This window comes from Cricetulus griseus, chromosome 6 (genome assembly GCF_003668045.3).
Source record: "Cricetulus griseus strain 17A/GY chromosome 6, alternate assembly CriGri-PICRH-1.0, whole genome shotgun sequence".
NCBI lineage: Eukaryota > Metazoa > Chordata > Mammalia > Rodentia > Cricetidae > Cricetulus > Cricetulus griseus.
The window spans coordinates 47,341,228-47,361,791 of record NC_048599.1 but is presented as its reverse complement, the minus strand read 5'-3'; the positions used below and the strand labels follow the sequence as shown (position 1 = coordinate 47,361,791).

The following is a 20,564-nucleotide window of genomic DNA, read 5'->3' as shown; positions in this document are numbered from 1 at the left end:
TAACTCAAGTCGTGTATCTTTCCAGTGCAGGAAAAGGATTCTATTACATTCTTAGCTTATTTATTTCTTTTTGAGAAAGATCTCACTATGTTTCCTCAACTGGTTGCCTCTGCCTCTCCAGTGCTCGGATTGAAGGCATGCACTTTCTGGCTCTTAGTTCATTTTAAAACCAGAATTCAAGTTGGGCAGTGACGGCTCATGCCTTTAATCCCATCACTTGGGAGGCAGAGACATTCAGATCTCTGAGTTTGAGGCCAGCCAGGGCTATACAGAGAGAAACAACAACAAAAGAATACAAAGTAAATGATTATTTCAGTATGGCTAACATGAAGTGGACACTACTGAACTGGCTGCTTTGGGCCATGTGAGAGTCCCCGCATGGGTGAATATTTCCAGGTGGGCCCAACAGACTCTGAAGCACAGGTTCAGAAGAGGCCAGTGGCCACAAGGAAAAGATCTCCCAGGGCACTCCCACAACAGCCCTTAAGCAAAACCATCAGGCGAGACCTCCACTGCTGCCTGCCCCCAGTGCTCACCAGGGAGGCCTTCTGTGGTACCACACTCATCCGGGTCCTCCACTGTCTTCCAGGACAAATGCTCAATGCACTCTTCTCTAGACATCCCACACAAGGTCAGTTCTCCAGTGGTTTTGGTCTTGACATGGGCTGCCTGAGTAGTGAACAGAGGCCAGGATATCATGTTCCCAATGCCCCCAGCAGCCACAGACCTCTACCAGTTCTCTGCTACAATCTGCTGGCAGCATGAGGCCTGGCCCAGAGTGATAGGGACTGGTGACTAGGAACTATTGCCAAGAATGGAGCCAATACCATTCTCTAGCTCTCTGATTGAGGCCCTACACTGCTTCTGGGCCCAAATTTCCATCTTCACCTGACATCAACACCCGCCCCCTCCAGCCTGTGCACTACCCATTCCCCCTACAAACTGCACATTCTTACGGCCCAAAGGATCCAGAATGTATTCCTTCCTGGAGGTCTTTCTTCAGAACCTCTGCCTGGGCCACTCTGTTCTTTAATTTTTTTTGTCACAAGACAGTATTCAAGTAACTACAGTCCTGGCCTTGGGGAGTGAAGACGGGAACCATAGTAGAGATGTGTTCCTCACAAGAGACAAAATTTTTGGTCAGTCATTTAGAAAGGGGAAAGAATTCTAATCTGAGGAGACGGCCCTGGTGGGGACTTTGAGGCACAGAACTCTGGGATATTCTTAAGGAAGCCTAAGGAATTGACATGCCTTGCAAGAGGTAAAAGAATGTGTGTGCATCTTTGCCCCAAACATCTCTTGGGCCGTGTTTCCAGACTGGATCTTCACCCTAAAGCTGGTGCCTGGCACTACCTGGTCCAAACTTTAGTTTTAAGTCTCCCTGTGGGGAGTTAAGCAGCAGCTACAAAAGGGAAAAATAGCCTTAAACACTTGCCCCAGCTGTCACTATATGGGGTTTCACTGGGGCCTAACAAAGTCGGCAGACCTGCCAGGGATACACAACTACAACGAAGTTGAGACGAATTGGAATCCTATGTCAAATCCAGGACCAGCCTTAATCCACTAACGGAACCAACAATGTCTACATATTCATATCTCCTTCCAAAGTCATCACATTCTGATGTGAGTTTCAGCAGGCAGGTCTCTGCTCCTGCGATTTGTTCATTACCACTGCACACAGCGTAGCTTGGGGTTAGCGGTGCAGCGGCATCCGTGGAAAGTTCCGGTCAGTTCGCGGCGGCCTCACCGCCCCCTGGCGGCCATCCTCGCGGTGCCCAGGCCGCAGCTAGTCAAGGGCTTTCTAGCGCCTCCAAAGAAGCTCGCCCGCGCCCCGAACCCTCCAGCGCGCTCTCGCAGCTGCGGGGTCGGCTGATCAGAAGCCTGCTCGCCCTTGCGAAGTAGGGCGCCACATCCTGACAACAGGCCTGGCCAGGGCTGCGCTCGCACTACAACCCCCAGAGTCCAGCGCGCCGATGCCCGCGCGGAGCAGTGACGTAAGTGGGGCCGGGAATGATTACGCGCCCTGCTGGCGGCAGAAAGGTGACCAGAGGTCAAGTCTTACAAATCTGACTTCTCTTCCTGAAGCGGGTTTGCGAACTTTCCTGTTGGGTAACTTTGAATTCTTGATCTAGTTAGCCTTAACCGGGGCTAACCACAGAGTCCTCTCAGCCTTGCGACCCCGGGGTCGCCACTGTCCCATGTTGTCCAGAGCAGCAAGGGACTCCCCATGTATCTGTGACTGACTTGAATTTCTGATCCTCTTGCCCGCACCTCCCGAGTGCTGGGATTTCAGGTATGTGCCACCATGTCTTATTTTTGAAATAGTTTTGGTTAACTAGATAGATGCCTTTGGATAAGGGTTGTCTCACACTCTCTGTACTTTTTCTCCCAAATGATCAGAGTCATTTGCAGATACGGCATTTAGAGGTATTTTCTTGTGTATTTTCTAAAACAAAGACACGTTCCTATATTCAAAACCAAGTGGCTTCGATCCAGACTTCCATCTCATACTCCATACTTAAAGTTGTCTTCATGGTGCCCGGTGTGAAGTCTGGGTTATTTTTGTTTCAGGAGCAGGCATTACATTCAGAGCTGTGGTCTCTGATTTCCTTCAGCCCGTCAGTTTTTCCTGCACTCTCATGACCTTGATGCTTTGGAGATTTCCGGATAGTTTTGCAGAAGTAGGTTTAGTGTTGTGTGAGATATTTCCAGCCATGGGGCCTTGTTCTGTCATGCAGACAAGACACTACATTATTCAATGGTTAGGCATATCTAAGTAGATAAGTGATCAGTGTCCAACCATCACACTTTCTGGACACACTCTCAGGTCACACCCTTCTTGAGGGTGCCTCCTAAGTGGGGGCTTCACTTTCACCTCCTAGGTCTCTGGCGTCTCTGGAGCACCCATCCATCTGGAGCCATGGTCCATGCCTTCCTCATCCACACCTTGAGGGCCCCGAATTTGGAAGATACAGGCCTTTGCCGAGTGCTCTACTCCTGTGTCTTTGGTGCTGAGAAGTCACCCGATGATCCACGGCCACATGGTGCAGAAAGGGACAGGCTCTTCCGCAAGGAACAGATTTTGGCGGTGGCCAGGTAATGTCACAGCCCAGCCCCAAACTTCATTAGACACAGAGCTGATTATGAGGGACGCTGGAATGGGACAGTGAAGGAAGACTAAGAATCAGAATGTTTCCCTCATCTCCCACCACTGCTTATAAGTATTACTATGAAAAAGAGTCAAAGAAAGTATGCAATTATCATTACGATGGTTCTGGGAATTTCATGTTTGTTATTTAATCCTCACAGTCTTCTGAGGTGGCTATGGTTACGATCTTCACTTTACAGAAGAATAAACTAAAATACCGAGTGTTTAAGGAACTTAACCTGCCCAAGGTTGAGCAACTAAAAAGTGACTAGAAATGGAGATTTGAGTATAGGCAGCAGACTCGTGCAGGAGAAACGTGCTTTACAATGGAGTTCTTATGAGAGAGAGAACACGGTATATTAGGACTCTGCTCAGGGCTGCTGAATGCCAGAGACTCAGAGCAGTTTTGGGAAACCCTGTATAAGGGAAGTGGCTACACGGGGGATCTTTCCATCCCAGACTCACATGAAGTGATCAGCTCTTTGCCAGCTCCTGCCACACCCTTATTCTTGACCTGGTTCCCCTCTTGCAGCACAGACCGAGAACTAAACAGTGGCCTATTAGAGTTATTTGCTTGGTTTTGAGACAGAACCTAATTATCTAGTTCAAGCTGGCCTCTACCTCTCTGTATTCCAGAATGACTATAAACCTGCTTCAGCCTCCCAATGCTGGAATTATAGGCATGCATCACTATACCTGGCTAAACAAATGGCTTTAAAGCCAGTCTGTGAGTGGCCTAATCTAGAAGATGATTCAGGAAGCAGTGGGGTGGCAGCCTTGACAGTTACATGGGAGGTGCTTATGACTTTGAGAAGGGTGAGTGGTTGAGAGGTCAGATGGCCCTGTTGGATGACTGTGTTCTTATCACTTATTTGCCTCTTTGTTGAGGAGGCTTCTTTGAGGCAGGTAAGACAAGACCTCACCCCCTAGTCCTTTTCCCAGCCTGAGGAGCTGTGTTCAGATCCTGTCTTCTCTTGGCCATTTAGAGTAAAGTGGTTCAGAGCCTGCAGACTGGAGTCTGGATTTTCGTATCATCACATTTCTCTGGCTCTGTGTCCCTGGGCAGACCTCTTAAGCTTTCTAAGCCTAAGTTTCCTTACCCAAGATATGAGATATTGGCAGCTCCCAGCTACAGTGGAAGTTGTGAAGTTGACGGAAGTATCTGTGTGTGGGGGGGTGGTGCCTTGGTGGTCTTACCAGGCCTCTCAGCTGCCAGACTGACCCACCTCCTCTTCCAGACAGGTGGAGTCACTGTGCAGGCTGCAGCAGCAAGCATCTGGATGTCCCTCCACAGACCTGCAGCCTCAGTTCTCAGATGAGACTGTGTCCCTTCACGAGGCCCCTCATGGAGCCTTCTTCCTGGGAGCTGGGGACCCTTTCCAGGAGCCACAGACGGTGGTGTGGATGGGTGTGCTCTCCCTAGGCTTTGCCCTGGTGCTGGACACTCATGAGAACTTGCTACTGGCTGAGAGTACACTCCGGCTGTTGGTCCGCCTCCTTCTTGACCACCTCCGGTTACTGACACCAGGTAACAACTTCTTGTTGCGGTCTGACCGCATTGAGGGAATCCTCACCCGCTTCCTGCCGCATGGGCAGTTGCTTTTCCTCAATGACCAGTTTGTCCAAGATCTGGAGAAGGAATTCAGTGCTGCTTGGCCCCGATGACCGCCCCCACCAGAATGAGGACAAAGAGGACGGGTAAAGATTACATAATTCAAGGAGAACTTTGGCATCTGCCTCTTACCCAGGCTTGCTTTAGTCTGACATATGGCCACACCCAGGACAAATGGATTGGACAGGCTGGCAGGAAGAGGCTTGGGCAGAAGGCAGAGGAAGCTGTCTGTGCCTATTCTCAGGTCAGTGAAATTGCAGAACACCCTGAACCTGGAGCTGCCATGTGACCTCTTAGACTCTGCAGTGTTCACCACACTAGTCCTTGGCTCCACTTCCTTCCAGCCCTACCAGCTGCCTGTACTGGAGCAGTGTACTGCCTGCCAAGACTTTAACTTACCTTCTCTAAAACCCCAGCACAAAAGGAGTCTCTGGGACTCCCTTCAAAGTGGGGGAGCTGGGCCAGTACCCTGGCAGTCCCTGGCCCTGGCCTTTGCACATAATCAAGGATTTTGTCAGCAAGACCTGTTCTGCATCCTGCTCCACCACAGTCCAGTATAGGGGGATTCTGAAGCTCCTTATGTGTTGAGCCTGCATCTGTCAGGCAAGCTGAGAGCACAACAGGCTTTCCTCATGTGGCCGGCAAATGCCAGGCCTCTGGCCCAGGTGATGTCTTACTTTGAATTAAAAATAATGGCTGTCTGTCTGACTTTGTCCTGTTTTGTGCACCTCATGGATGCTGTGAGTGAGCGTCTGCCTGAGTGACCCCTGCTATTTGCTCAAGCACCCTCCTATGAGGCTTCCTTTGGAGGCCTCCAATCCTCCTCAGGTGTTTCTGTGTTTCTCTTGGATGGTGGTACTTCCTTTTTGCTGGAGTATGTGTCACAGGTGGTTGGTTAGTGGATACCTGAGAAGCAGAGACTGAGGCATTTCTGGAGGGCAGTTCTGTCCTTCTGCTGTGGGACCTGAGGATCGAGCTTAGGCCATCAAGCTTCCTGGCAGGCACTTTTATCAGCTGAGCCGTCTCACCAGTACGTGATGTATTTTTTCCAAAGTAAGGTGGAGCCCTTTTTTATTTCAGAAATGTTTTCCCAATCTAGGTCATTAGTTGGCTATTGTGTTTCATCGTTCCATTCAGACAATCCAACTGCACAGCACGTGGGTCTCCTGTTGCCAATCTTTCCCTACGCCAAGTGTGGCAAATATCAAAAGTTCCAGAAAAGAAAAGTTACTTTTGGAAGATGGATCTCTTGTGTACAGCGAGGAAGGAACCACAGAGCAGTTCTGCAAGGAAGGCACAGTGTAGCTTAACCAAGGAGGAAACCTGCAGGCTCAACCATGTCCCACATCTCTGCCATCTGAGTAGTTCCAAATCATCCATCCCAGGGGGTTGGATCTCATGGTATTCAAATGCAATTTTTTCCACCCCCTCCTCTCTGCAGTGGGATGCCCAGTACCCAGTACCACCCTAGCATCTCAAGATCTCATGGAACATTTGTGTCTCCAAAACATCATTTGCTCTACATTTCTGATTCTGTAGTGTTGTTGGTTTCACTCACACTCACAAAAAAAATCAAGCTTTTGCATTTGGTTATAGCTGACTGTTATGAGCATTTAGGGAGATATACAGAACAACAGAGCAAGAAAAAAAAACCCTCATAACCTTGTATTTGTCAGTTATCAAACACTGTAATGAAATACAGGCTGGGTACATTTATAAAGAAAAGAGGTTTAGTGGGGGCAGTGGTGGCACACGCCTTTAACCCCACCACCCGGGAGGCAGAGGCAGGTGGATCTCTGTGAGTTCAAGACCAGCCTAGTCTACAAGAGCTAGTTCCAGGACAGCTAGTCTACACAGAGAAGCCCTGTCTCAAAAAAAAAAAAAAAAAAAAAAAAAGAGGTTTATTTAATCCCAGATTTCAGGTGAAAGTATGACGATGGTGTTAGCTTGGCACTAGCGATATCCTCATGGTAGGTGACAATTCAATGGTAGGAACATGGGCAGGGAAGAGCAAGAAGGGAGTAGGCCACACAGGAAACTGAGGAACAGATAGGAACCAGTCATTACCTTACAGTAAGCTCTACTGTAGATGACAGCTAGGGATGCTTTATATACATATTCTAAATTGTAAGAGCATATTTATATGTCTTTGGAAGAAAAATGTACATATATCCATCTACTGGTTTGTTCTGAGTTAACCTGCAATCTTGATGTCTCAGGATGAATGCAAGACTTTGTAGCCTTGGTGTAAGTGAACACCCCTGTATCTCACACACAGAGAATGAAGGAAAAGCAAAACTATTCAAGCCCAACCACTGAGTGAGACCAGACTGGATTTTGGAGTGATCAATTGATTGCTTTTGTTTCCCCTTCCCATATGATCAGCCTTGGGGAAGCCAGACTTGGAGAATGATAGTCCTTTGGTTTATTTTATTTTATTTTATGTGTATAAATGGTGTGTGTGTGTGTGTGTGTGTGTGTGTGTGTGTGTGTGTGTGTGTGTGTGTCTGTACCATGTATATGTGTGCAATTCCCCAGAAGTTACAAGAGGACATCTGAACCCCTGGAACTGGAGTTACAGATGGTTGGGAGCTGCCATGTGGGCTCTGGGAACCAAACCCAGGTCCTCTGCAAGAGCAGAATGTACTCTTTACTGCTAAGCCATCTTTCCAGCCCCAAGATCCATTTCTGGTCTCTTCATTGGCATCTGTAAGTGTCCAGCAACAATAAGCTCTGAATTCAGCTATATGGATTACCTTAACTACCTCTGAAAGGTCTGCCATATGCCAGTATCACACTTATGACCAAGAGCCTAAGAAGTGCATCTGAGACAAACCCAGCACATTGATACCCCAAAGTTCCCAACCGTTCTTCCAAGGGGTTTTTAATCATTCCTGGTCTCTACTTGGGGCCTCTGCCTCCCAACATTCTCAGGTTGTCAGTTTTGTTTGTTTGTTTGCTTGTTTGTTTGTTTGTTTTAAGTTCAGGGCTGGGGAGAGTGTTCATTGGGTCAAAACACTTATAGTGCAAGCCTGAGTACCTGAGTTTGAATCCCAGAACCATGTAATGCCAGGCTCAGTAGCTCACATCTGTAAGTCCAGTGCTGCTATGGCAGAAACAGGACAATGCATGGGCCAGATCCCATGTTATAAGAGACCCTTTTTCAAACAAGGTAGAAGGCAAGGATGGACACCCAAGATTGTCCTCTGACCTTCAGAGTGTTTCGTGGCACACACACACACACACACACACACACACACAAATAATGTCTTAATTAAAAAATTGTGTTTTGAGGGCTGGGGTAGAAGGTCAGGCCTTGAAATCAACCCATAGTCCTTCACACAACTAGGTGTGGGTGTGAGGGGTGTGTGGCTAAGTAGCCTGGCTACATAGCAAGACTTGGTCTCAAAAGGATAAAGAGCAATTAAATACATGTACAGTGTTGTTTCTTTTATGTAGCTAGATAAATATCCACAGGCTTGGTGGACACCAAGGATGGACCTCTTTCCTTGTGTCCTAAACACTTAAGAGCCAGTATATAGTCCATTTTGTAATGTCAATCCAAGCAGTGGCCCCTCTGGTCATTGCTTACTCTTTGCCTTGAGAGTGCTTCGGTTTATTAAATTCTCTTTACTGTAACCATCAGTTTATAGTAAGCACTGCATGTCTCTTTCAGATTAATTTAGTAGAGAGTTCAAGAAGCTGAACAGAGAGCAGAGCAAGACAAACCTGGTGACAGTTCCTATGTCTAAAATGTGATCATTTGAGACAGAAACCCTGTGCTTTGTGGCAGATGGTGGCTCAGGGGAATCCTTGGGGCTGGGGGACCTCTGAAATTTCACCATGTGCCAACCTTACCCTTTCAGTACTGGATACAGAACCTAGAGCTCTTTTTATGCTTAGCAGGCATTCTCCCAGAGTTACACACCTAGCCCCATGCAGGAATTTCTGTCTCCTGGGATTCAGAAACAACAGGCTCAAGGGTGGTGTTTCCATGAGATCAACTTCTTTCTTTCACTGTGTGTTCCAGTTGAGGCTAGAGCTAGAACTGGACATTAGTACACACCCATGATTTCTGTCCTGAGGGAAGGCAGGTGAAAAAGTGGCCAGAACTCCTCAGGAACAGTCACTTGATTTATGGTGGCAAGGTCAGAGCAGTTTCAACCTGGCCTTGCTAGCTTAAAGGGCCATGAGCATTTGTAACAGCAAAGATTTCATCTGAGGCTGGAGAGGGATGGCATCAGGCATTGCTTGGGAATCAACACTTGCTGGTCTGAAAATGACATTTAAAAACTTTTGGCAGGGGGCTGGAGAGATGGCTCAGGGGTTAAGAGCACTGACTATTCTTCCAGAGGTCCTGAGTTCAATTCCCAGCAATCACATGGTGGCTCACAACCATCTGTAATGGGATCTGGTGCCCTCTTCTGGCATGCACTGTATACATGATAAATAAATCTTTTTTAAATAAAGATTTTACTTATTATGTATACAACATTCTACTTCCATGTATATCTGCACACCAGAAGAGGGCACCAGATCTTATAATGGATGGTTGTGAGCCACCATGGGGTTGCTGGGAATTGAACTCAGGACCTCTGGAAGAACTCTTAACCTCTGAGCCATCTCTCCAGCCCGATAAATAAATCTAAAAACAAACAAACAAAAAAACCTTTGGCCGTCCTCCATTTCATGTGGTCTTGGGATGGCCACTCCATAAGAACAGAGTGCTGGCTGGTAGACCAAACTTTAGCCTCAGAGAAGCCCAAGCAGAGGCTGTTAGTAAGAGGTATGCACAGAGTGGCAGTTTCCTGGGTCCACAAACAGTAAATATAAAGAAAGGAAAGATTCTAACCACTTTATAGAGCAAAACCATAAAACTCTCTAGAATGTGCAAAGGCCTCTGAACAATAGGAAACAGGCTCACAGTACCTTTCCCGATCAGTACCCTACAGGCGGGAATGGTGGGGCACAGCCTGGCCAAGGGATCAAAGTGAATCTCCTTAGTAACTGGCATGGTTATGCTGCAGCACAGGTTTCAAGTGTCAGGAGTGCTGAAGCAGGCTTGGTGGCACTTGCCTGTAATCCCGGTAGGAAGGGTGAGGCAGGAAGAGTGAATGCTTCAAGCCCAACTGGGGTACAAAGTGAGCTCAAGGCCATCCTTAGCTACATGGTGAGACTGTCTTAAAAGTAAATAAATAAATAAACAACTAAACAAAACTACACCTGAGGCGGGTGGGGTGGCTCAGTAGAACACTTAGGGGGAGACCCTGGATTGAATCTAGCCACAAAACAGACGGACAGATCAACACACTGCATCTGAATCTAATCAGGAAACCTCAGACAAACCCTAACAGAAGGAAATGTTCTGAAGGGTTTGACCTGTTCTCTGCAAAAAGAGCAAGGCTTTAGTGAAAGCTAAGGGGCTGTCACAGTTTAGGAGACTAAAGACATAATTCATAGCATTGTAGAATGAGATCAGAAGTGCAACCCGGAACCCACAGACTTTCCAGGGTGTACAAAAAAATTCAGGAGGCTCTGCAAGGTTGGGTGGGGAAATGCATCATGCTTTCCACAAATCACTAATTGAAATGATATTTCCTTTTTTCTTATTTGATGTTTGCAGCTTTATGAGGAGCTGCAGTTAGAACCAATCAAATGGAAGTTTCCTTAAAAAAGAGATTTATTTTATGGGTATTGGCATTTTGCCTGCATGTATGTCTGTGTGAGGGTATCAGATCCTCTGGAACTGGAGTTATAGACAGTTGTGAACGGCCATGTGGGTGCTGGGAATCTAACCCTGGAAGAGCAGTCAATGCTTTTAACTACACAGTCATCTCTCTAGCCTCCTTCCTTCCTTCCTTCCTTCCTTCCTTCCTTCCTTCCTTCCTTCCTTCCTCTCTTGCTTTTTTTTTTTTTTCAAGACACGGTTTCTCTCTAGGTTTTTTGGAGCCTGTCCTGGAACTCACTCTGTAGACCAGGCTGGCCTTGAACTCACAGAGATCCACCTGCCTCTGCCTCCCAAGTGCATATAAAAGTACATATAAAAGACCCTGGTGCTTTCTACAGGCAGTCCCCACCTGCATCTAGCATACCAGTCAATAGATGTGCACAGAACTTCCTCAAGGGCTCTTTACTGTGTTATTCCCCACACCCTTTTTATGGTGGTAGGGGATGAAGTCAAGGCCTCACCACTGAGCCTTCCTGTCTCAGTACTGCAGTCCTTTTCTTTTGCTTTAAGATAGGATCTCTCTATGTAGCTCTGGATGTCCTGGAACTCACTTTGTAGACAAGGCTGATCTCAAACTCAGAGATCCTCTTGCCTCTGCCTTCCTAACGCTGGGATTAAAGGTGTGCTCCACCAGTAGCATTCAGTAATTCCATGCAGGAAGAGATCATATCTGTGAGGCAAAAAGAACAACAGAGGATAAGAATCAGTCCCTGGAGCCAGGAGTGATAAGGTACATGCTTTTAAACTCAGCATTCAGAAGACAGGGGTATGAGGGTCTGACATAATGAGTTCTGGAACAGCCAGACTACATAATGAGACTGTGTCTCGAAAGACAGAAAGACAGACAGACAGACAGACAGACAGACAGACAGACAGACAGACAGGAAGAAAAAAGGTGGTGCCCTGGAAACACATTCCTTCTCTTCCAGCCAGGGTCTCATGTAGCCAAGATTGGCCTCAAACTCCCTATGAAGTGGAGGCTGACCTTGAACTCCTGTTCTTCCTTCTTCCACTTCCCAAGTGTGGGATTACAGGCATAAATCACTACATTGTATAAACTGATGACATAACCATTCCTGGTATGGTTAAGGTGAACATTTTTATTGTAGATATGAGAGAGAAACAGCCAGAGGCAACCAGAAAAGTCCAGAGAGAGAAAGTAGTAGACTGGACATGGCAGGGCTGTCTGAGAGAGAAGAGCAGGGGACAGAGAATAGAGAAAACACAGTGAGAGAAGCAGGAGCAGAGCAGACAGAGAACATAATGAGTATAGCAGGGTTATAAGGAGAATGAGTGGCTGGGGAGGGAAGCCTTCCAGCTGCAGAGAGTTTAGGGGAGGGAGGAGGTGAGAAGGGCCAGGATGCCAACATGGATGGACTTTGAAATGTGTACTGGGTACTTTCGATACTGAGGGAGCCTGGAGGCCAGGATGGGCTTTGATATGCTGATAGGTACCACAGTAGCCATGTGTCCCTTCTGCCAGAGGTCAGGAAAATGACTCCTTTTGGTAGAGGGAAAGCAGCTTCACAACTTCCTGGGGAATGCTGGCTTCATCTAAACACAAGAAATCCTCCTCTAGTCGGGTTGAACTCATTCATGGATATTTGGATTGTCTTTGGGAGTTTGGGGAAGTGGAGATTCCTTTGGATCTGACACACACCTGACTCCATATATTATTATTATTGTTATTATTTTGTTTTTTGAGACAGGGTCTCTCTATGTAGCTCCGGGCTGTTCTAAAGCTCACTATGTAGTTCAGGCTGGCCTAGAACTTACAGAGATTCACCTGCCTCTACCTCCCAAGTGCAGGAATTAAAGGTATAGGCCACTATACCCAGTTCTAGATATTATTCTTATTTAAATATTAACTAGAAAATTTGGAAAATAAAGCTAACCAACTAACGGAGCACCACAAAACAGAAGGAATAATAATCAAATGCAGGATTTTTTGTTTCTATTTATTTATTTTTCATTTGTTTTCATAAACAAGAAAACCCAAATGTCGTGGTGTGGCACATGCCTTTAATCATAGCACTTGGTATCAGCACAAGATGCCCCAAACCAGGTTCTCAGCACAAAGGAGATTTATTTGCCCCAGAGGGACAAAGGACTGCCTCTGGACAGAGAGAAGACAGATGTGACCTGCAGGAGAATGACAGTTTATAAAGGTAAAAGGGGAAACCCTATTTTAGGATGAGTTGGTTTGTTTTGATTGGGCATGTTAATTAGGTGAGACAAAGGGGGCTTTTGTTTGCTGGGCTTCAGTACTTTGATAGCTGGACATTGGTAGGAGGAGGAAGTGGCCAAATAAGGGAATAGACCATGGTGACTAACTTTAAGAATATAATCTAATGGTTTTTAGCAAGACAGAGGAATGTGGGAAGGGCAAGGCCTGCCAGTGCCATGTTTGCCATACTTGAGCCTACTAGAGCCCTTCAGGTATGAGTGAGCCCAAGTATTGTGTAGCAATCTCCTCTGAGATAAAACATTCAGTGATAGACAGAAGCTTGTTAAGACACAGGATGTTGGGTCTGAAAAGATGTCTCAGAGTCTTGGAGCCCTAGCTGTTCTTCAGAGGACGGGTTCAATTCCCAGAACCCACATGTCAACTCACAACTGGCCATAATTCCAGTTCCAGAAGATCCAACACCCCTTTCTGGCCTCCTCAGGCACGAGGCAGGCACATAGTTCATAGACATACATGCAGGCAAGACACTCATACTCATAAAAAAATAAAATAAAAGACACAGGATTTCTTAAGACAAGATGAAAATGTTCCATTCTGAAGAGAAGCTGTCAAGTAAACAACTCAAAGTCTTCTGGAAGTCCCCAAAACTGACCAGGTTCACCGGGCCCTTCCTCCCCAATCGTTTGTAAGCAGTAAGGACTGCTGATAACCAGAGCTGCCTAGAAGAGGTTCAGACCTCATAAGATGCCTGGAAGAAACACTCTCCAGCCTGCTGAGCTGCCTGCAGGCTGTACAGTGTGCTCCATGTTCTCAACTTTCCTCAGCTGTCACACATGCTGGGAGCACTTTGGTGATGCAGCTGCCTTTGAGTTCCTTCCTGTATGTAACCCCAATAAAACTCACTGGTTTACCAAGTTGTACCTAAGTGGGATCCTTACTTTACAGTCTAAATTTTAGACTGCCATGGACTCCCTGTCTGGGGAGAGTAGATAGAAGCTCAAGTTCGTGTCTCCCCAGGAATAGCATCACACAACACCAAGTAAGACCAGAGCTGCTACAGGAAGACTAGCCCCACATCACTAAACAAACAACCGTGAATGAAGTAAAAGGTGCAACTAATACAGATGGCTCCACCTTCTCCCAGGGGGAAGAGCTGGCAAGCAAAAAACTATACCACCTCCCAGATTTCTTGGTAGCTGGAGCTGTAAATATGAAGTAAGTCAATAATTAGATGCCACATGAGCTATTTGAGGACAGAGGACATCTTCCTGCTGTCACTTGACAACAGGACTCAGTGACGCTAGGGTCTAAAGCTAGTCCCCAGCATTCTTGCCTCTTTTCTTCAGTATTTAAGAGGGCTTTTCAGAGTCGTGTGAATGGTGGTGGTAGCAGCCATCTCTACTTTTGACCAAGGTTTTGATGTTTTTTTTGTTTGTTTTGGTTTTTTTACCATCAATAAAAAACATTTATGTATTTTTATTTCATGTGCATTGGTATTTTGCCTGCACGTATATCTGTGAGGTGTCAGATCCTCTGGAACTGGAGTTACACACAGTTGTGAGCTGCCATGTGGGTGCTGGGAATTGACCCTCATCCTCTGGAAGAACAGCCAGCCAGTGCTCTTAACTGCTGAGCCATCTCTCCAGCCCCCAAGGTTTTGTTTTTATTTTATTTTGTTATTATTATTTTTGAGACAAGGTCATACTGTGTAGTTCAAATACCCTTAAGCCTGTGATCCCCCTGCCTCAGCTTTTCAAGTGCTGGGGTTCCCCATGAATACTACTGCAATAATGTGTGCTTGAATCCATTCAAGTAGCAGTGTCCTGACTCTCACAATTCTGTAGTCAACTGAATTTGTGCATTAAACTCCTTGACCAGAAAAACACGACTGTGTCAAGTGTTGGTGAGGAAGTGGACCAGACTGAAGCGACTAAAGCTCCCACCACACTGCTGTTGCAAGCGGTGATATAGCCTCTTTGGAGAACTCTGGGAACTGCTGATAAAGCTAAACATAGCTTAACCTCCTGTCAGGCAATTTACTCAAGGGAAATAAGCACATAATACCACAGAAAGACTTCCTTGTGGATGTTTGTAGCAGCTTTATTCCTACCCATGCAAACCTGAGAGAGCCCAGATGTTCCAGTAAGAACAGAAGGAATGTGAACATGAGAGATGGCCCAGTGGCTAAAAGCACTTGCTATGAAACAGTGAGGACGTGAGTTTGCATCCCAGCACCCTCATTACAAGCTGGGTGTGACCCTTTCCCTTCTCTTTCTTGAACCAAACCATCTCTCGTCGTCATCATCAGCTAAAATAACCCGAAAGGACCAGTTTTAGCCTTCAGAAGCACACCTTCCAGTGACCAACTTCCTCCAGCTAGGCTCTACATCTAAAGTTTCCAGAACTTCCCAAAATAACAGCATTCATTGGCTGGGGTCCAAGAGTTCAAAACATTAATCCTGAGAGGGTGGATTTCACATTCAAATCCTTAACAGTGATAGAAGCAGAAAATCGATTGGATGGTAGAGAGTGAGGGGAGTGTGATGGTGTTAGCACACTGGTAACCTCGGCATGTGGACGGCGAAAGCAGGAATACTAGAAGCTTAAAGTGGGGGCCACAGATGGCTCGGCTGGGAAAGGTACTTCTGTCAAGTCTGATAACTTGAGTTTGATCTCTTGGCCCCACATGATGGAGGGAGGGAGAGAACTCTCTCAGGTTAGCCAAAGGGGAAAACCCCAAGCACTTAGAAAAAAAGGCAAAAAATAATAGTCTAGGCTCAGCTCAAGGGGACTATAGGGTTTTGGGCAGATAGACTAAAGCCTACAGCCAGCTTTCCTCAAGAATCTGTGAAATGGGTATCCGCCTGCCAGAAAGGGCCAGTTTTCTTGGCATATACCTGTGGTTACATACTAAAGTCAAAAGCTAAGGCTCCCTCAGTCTCTAGCGACATGTACTTGTTCCAAATGAATAGCAACCCCCCCCACACCAACCTTCTAGTTCTTTTCACCTCCCTACTCTTCCCTCCTCCTCTCCCACTCTGCTCACTCCCAGGCTGCTCCAGATTACAGCTCACTCCCCTCACAGAAACTCTGCTCTCTTATCATGGCAAGGTCACTCTCTGCCCCCACTACTCTCTTCTCTTGCTTCTCCCTGCTAGTTTCTCTGCTCCCAAAAGATAGCCCAGCAATGGACAGTCTGTCTCTTTTTCTCTCTGCTCTGAACTCTTCCAGATGCTTCTGGATTCTCTCTTTCATATTTACAATAAAAACCTCCCAAACCATGGAGGAGTGTCATTTCTGTGGTTTCTTTACTGTGTCCTTCCTAGCTTACACTTTCTACATATACACTATGAGTCTTGGGCAAGCACACAACACACACACACACACACACACACACACACACACAGTTACATAGCAAGTTTGTAAATATCAAGTGTGAGGCCAGCCTGGGCTATGTGAGACCCCCTCCCTCCATTTTTAAGTGTGGGGGAGAAGTTTTGGGGATATGGAACATTACAGATTTTATTTTAGTTTTTCTAGATAGTTTTCCTTTGTATAGCCTTGGCTGTCCTGGAACTCAGTGTATAGACCATGCTGGCCTTGAACTCATAGAAATCCACTTGCCTCTGCCTCCCAAGTGCTGGGATCAAAGGCTTGTGCTACTACTCCCCTGCTCATTCTAGATAGCCTGAAACTTACAGATAGCTGTAAGTTTCAGGCTATCTATACAAACAAGAGAGAAAGACCCTGCCACCAAACAAGGTCAAAGGTGAAGATGACACCTGAGGTCATCATCTGAATTCCACACATGAGCTGTGACATGCATTCGTGGCACACGCAGACCACACAGACACACTCAGATACATGAAGATGGATGTGATTCACTGAAGGTAAATTATGCTTCAAGCAGTCAATTCTTTCCATGCATGAGTTCCTGAACTGAACACCTGACACTGAGGGAAGGGCTCTAGACCAACAGGTAGCAAGGGGACTGAGGGCATGTATGGCCCCATGATGGGAAGCTGGAACCCTGGAGAGGCATGACCAGGGAAAGGTTCTTTGCATAAAATGATTGACATCTTGGAGTAGAGCTTACCTTCACCCACTTAACCCTGCAGCTAACTGAGCAGAACAAAATGAAAGTAGCCAGGTCTGTGTTGATGATAATGGAGCTAGTTAGAGGATGGGCAGGAGGGGATGGGGTGTGGCGGTCAGGCACATCCCTCTGGGATTGCAGCTATTGCCTCTCTCCCCCTCCCCAGCCACAAGTGATCGTGGAACATACTAGAGTTACAAGAAGTGGAAGGTTGACTGAAAGGAGGCTCCACAATGCAGCTAGCTTCCATGAGGTCATCGTGCTGGGGTGGCTCTTTGTGGTGATGCAGCTATTTCAAGGTCACCTATAAGTAACCCCTCACCTGTGCCCTGTAAGTGATGGGGAAGCTCACTTCTTCATTTAAAAAGAAGGAAAAGTTACCAGAGGGAGATTTGTTTTGTTTTTTAAGACAGGGTTTCTCTGTGTAGCTTTGGAGCCTTTTCTAGAACTTGCTCTATAGACCAGGCTGCCCTTGAACTCACAGAGATCCATCTGCCTCTGCCTCCCAAGTGCTGGGATTAAAGCATGTGCCACCACTGCCTGGCACAATTTTTGGTTTTTAAAGGCTGTCATTTAACATTTTAAGTTTAAAATCTAATAATCTCTGTGCTCTAAGATCTAATTGTGCTTAGCTTCATTCCCTCACAGACTATAAGAAAAGATGTTTATTTTTATGAGTATATACCTGTATGTATATCTGTACACTACTGTGTACCTGGTGCCCATAGAGGCCAGAAGAATGTATGGAATCCCCTGGAACTGGAGTCCCAGATGGTTATGATCCACCATGGGGGGTGCTGGGATTGAAATTAGGTCTTCTAGAAGAGCAATCAGTACTCCGAGCCACTGAGCCATTGCTGTAGCTCCCCCTCATGAATTTCGAATTGATGCCAAGTATGTAAGTACTAAAAGCAGACTTATTCATAGGAATAAACGTTCTGAACTGGGATCCAGTTTGTAGCCTTTATAGAAGTTGGTGTTGTTCCTCAAAGGAGAAGGAAACCTGAGCATAAGGAATGTCTCCCCATTTGCCTTTTAACTGTAAAATTAAGATCTAGCTGTAATGAGGTGTTAGAATTTAAGTTACCATTCAAGGGTCATAGTTTTCCACCACAGCTCATAACTGGGCCACACTGTGTTAAAAAAAAATAAGAATAATTGAGCCAGGCAGTGGTGGCACTCGCCTTTAATCCCAGCACTCAAGAGGCAAAGGCAGAAAGATCTCTGTGAGTTTGAGGCCAGCCTGGTCTACAGAACAAGTTCTAGGACAGCCAAGTCTACACAGAAAAACTCTGCCTCCAAAAAACAATAAATAAATAAAGTCACCATTTAAATGAAAACATAATTTGTAAGAAGTTGTAAAGTCTAGGAGAGCTCTCTGAAGGACTGAGGCATGTGGGTATTGCCCTTTCTGAGGCCCTCTGTCACTGTCTCTGCGCCTAACCCCTACTGTCTCAGAAAAACATGAGCTGATACTGCTGAGCCATCATAGTGGGCACAGTCTTCTTGGAGCCCTGACCTGGACAATAGTGAATTGTGACTATGAAACCGGGGAATATAACAAGCAACAAAACAAAGTAATGTGAGTAACCAGAGTACACAAACTGTTCATTTTATATTACATTGTAATTTTGAAAAAATTTCAGACTTACAGTTTCCAAGTAACACAAGTACCTCTTTACAACTGTTATACGTCAGTTAGAACAGTAAACATGATAGAGCTATTAACTGTCCAAAAGCTTAGTTCAGATCTCACCTTTGTCCCTCTAGTGTCCTTTTTCTGTGTGTTTCAGGACCCAGCCTAGGATGGCGCCTTACTTTCAGTTATTATACTACTCAGTCTCCTTTAGTCTGAAATAGTTCTCTGATCTTTCCCTAATTTTCATGACTTTGATGTTAGTTTTTTCCCTTTCTTTTTTGAGACAAGGTCTTACTATGTAGGCAGGTTGGCTTCAAACTTCGGATGTCTTGCCTTTACCTCAACCTCCTAAGTGCTGGGGTCATAGGCTGCATCACATGACCTTAACTTTTTTTTCACATGGGAAGTTTTACTGGGAAAAGGGAAGAGAGGAGAGAGAGAGAGAGAGAGAGAGAGAGAGAGAGAGAGAGAGAGAGAGGACACAGAGACCTGTCTGCCTCCTCAGAGTAACGGAGGAAAGAGAATGACTTTAACATTTTTAAAGTTATTCTGTAGACCAGTGCTATCCAATAGAATTTTCTAAGATAGAAATGTTCTGTATCTCAATGGCCAACATGCAGATGAATTTCACATTTGAAATATGGCCAATGGAGCTCAGAATGCCAGAGGCATGACCACTGTCCCTTTTCTAGAATTTAAAGAGCTGTTGACAGGTGATTGGGAACCAGGCAGGTCAGGAAGCCGGATTGTTTCAATGCCCTTCGAAGCCCAGCAAGGACAGGGCTAACTATAACCACATTTAGAAAGCCAGTCCCCACAGGCCTGATGCTCTTTTTGCAAGCATTAAATAAGAGTCATGGTGGTTTGCAGCAAGACTAAATCACCAATACTTACTTAAAAAAATTGCTTTTGACATTTTCAAATTTGTTTTGCAGTCAGGGGGACAGATAATTGTGGAGATCAGAAGACAGTTTTCAGGAGTTCTTCCACCATGTTGTCCCAGGGATCAAACTTATGTGTGATTTGTACACCCTGAAAGTTGTGAACTATCTACACAACTACCAAGAACAGTGTGGTGACTTGAATGAAAATGGCCCCCATAGGCTCACTGGGAGTGCCACTATTAGGAGGTGTGGCCCTGCTGAAGAAAGTGTGTCACCAGTGATGGGCTTTGGGTTTCAGAAGCTCAGCCTAGGCCAAGTGGCTCACTCTCCCTTTCAGCTGCCCAAAGATCCAGATGTAGAAAGAACTCTCAGCCTCTCTCTCCAGCACCATGTCTGCCTGCACTCTGCCATGTTTCCTGCCATGCTGAACTAAACCTCTGAACTGTGAGCCAGCCCTCAGTTAAATTGCCGTGATCATAATGTCTCTTCACAGCACTAGGAACCCTAAGACCAACAGTAATACAATCTCAAAGAGTTCCAGAATCTCTGTCACATAACTAATTCTGTTTGGCAGCAGTTCTAACCTCAGTGATCTCCACGGAATCCCTTAGCCTTCTCTAAAAAAAAAAAAAAAAAAAAAAAAAAACTGTGCTAGATAGGAAAGTATAACATTAAGTATATCATTGATGCATTTTTCAAAATATTTCATGTTTTATATTTATGGGGGGAGGTAGATACCAATGCTTTTGGGAATCGACTATCCTTCCCTCGTGTAAATTAAAGGAACCACACAAAGATCCTCAAGCTTGGCAGCAAGTGACTTTACCTGCTAAGCCATCTCACCAGCCCTTGCTGATTGATACATTTTTACATATATTCAAGCTGTGTACTCACCACCTACATCAGGCTCTAGGACATTTCTACCCTCTAGGCGTGCTGAGGTAACTAATATGATTTCTTTTTTAGTACATTAGCTTTTTACTTCTTGTTGAAACATTTGACTGGAAGCAGAAAGCATTTTGTCTCCGTTAGCAGAGCACCTATTTAGCAATGCCACCTAGTCCAGTATGGTGAGATCTTATTCCTGTTACGTGATCTTTTACTGCTGTGTACTAATCACAGTCTGCCCATTTATTTTACTGACGGACACTTGAATTGGTTTCATAATCAAACCACTAGAACTTTTCTAGTGGATGTGGTTTAAAAGGAGATTTTAATCTTAGTTTTAATTGCCTTGGTGTGTGTACAGTGAATACAGGTGCCAGTGGA

At 45.7% G+C, this 20,564-nt stretch overlaps 1 protein-coding gene across 3 annotated transcripts; it reads left to right on the top strand.

Annotated features, from left to right (window-relative positions):
- The first annotated feature begins 2,032 nt into the window (after positions 1–2,032).
- Positions 2,033–4,957, top strand: Ap5s1 (adaptor related protein complex 5 subunit sigma 1). 3 transcript variants are annotated; one of them, XM_027421755.2, is made up of 3 exons: positions 2,033–2,293; positions 2,892–3,096; positions 4,391–4,719. In XM_027421755.2, the coding sequence occupies exons 2-3, from the start codon at positions 2,921–2,923 to the stop codon at positions 4,569–4,571; spliced, it is 357 nt and encodes a 118-aa protein (XP_027277556.1). In that variant the 5' UTR covers positions 2,033–2,293; positions 2,892–2,920; the 3' UTR covers positions 4,572–4,719. The 3 variants fall into 3 exon arrangements, with proteins under 3 accessions (XP_027277556.1, XP_027277555.1, XP_027277554.1); XM_027421754.2 differs by having other exon boundaries at positions 2,039–2,293; positions 2,883–3,096; positions 4,387–4,957; XM_027421753.2 differs by having other exon boundaries at positions 2,041–2,293; positions 4,387–4,957.
- The last annotated feature ends 15,607 nt before the right edge of the window (positions 4,958–20,564 follow it).

Bases quoted from the DNA above. Each gene is read 5' to 3' on its own strand.
- Ap5s1 (XM_027421754.2), top strand. From the start codon at position 2,921: ATGGTCCATGCCTTCCTCATCCACACCTTGAGGGCCCCGAATTTGGAA. The intron at 3,097-4,386 runs GTAATGTCACAG...CTCCTCTTCCAG, and splicing joins CAGATTTTGGCGGTGGCCAG to ACAGGTGGAGTCACTGTGCA.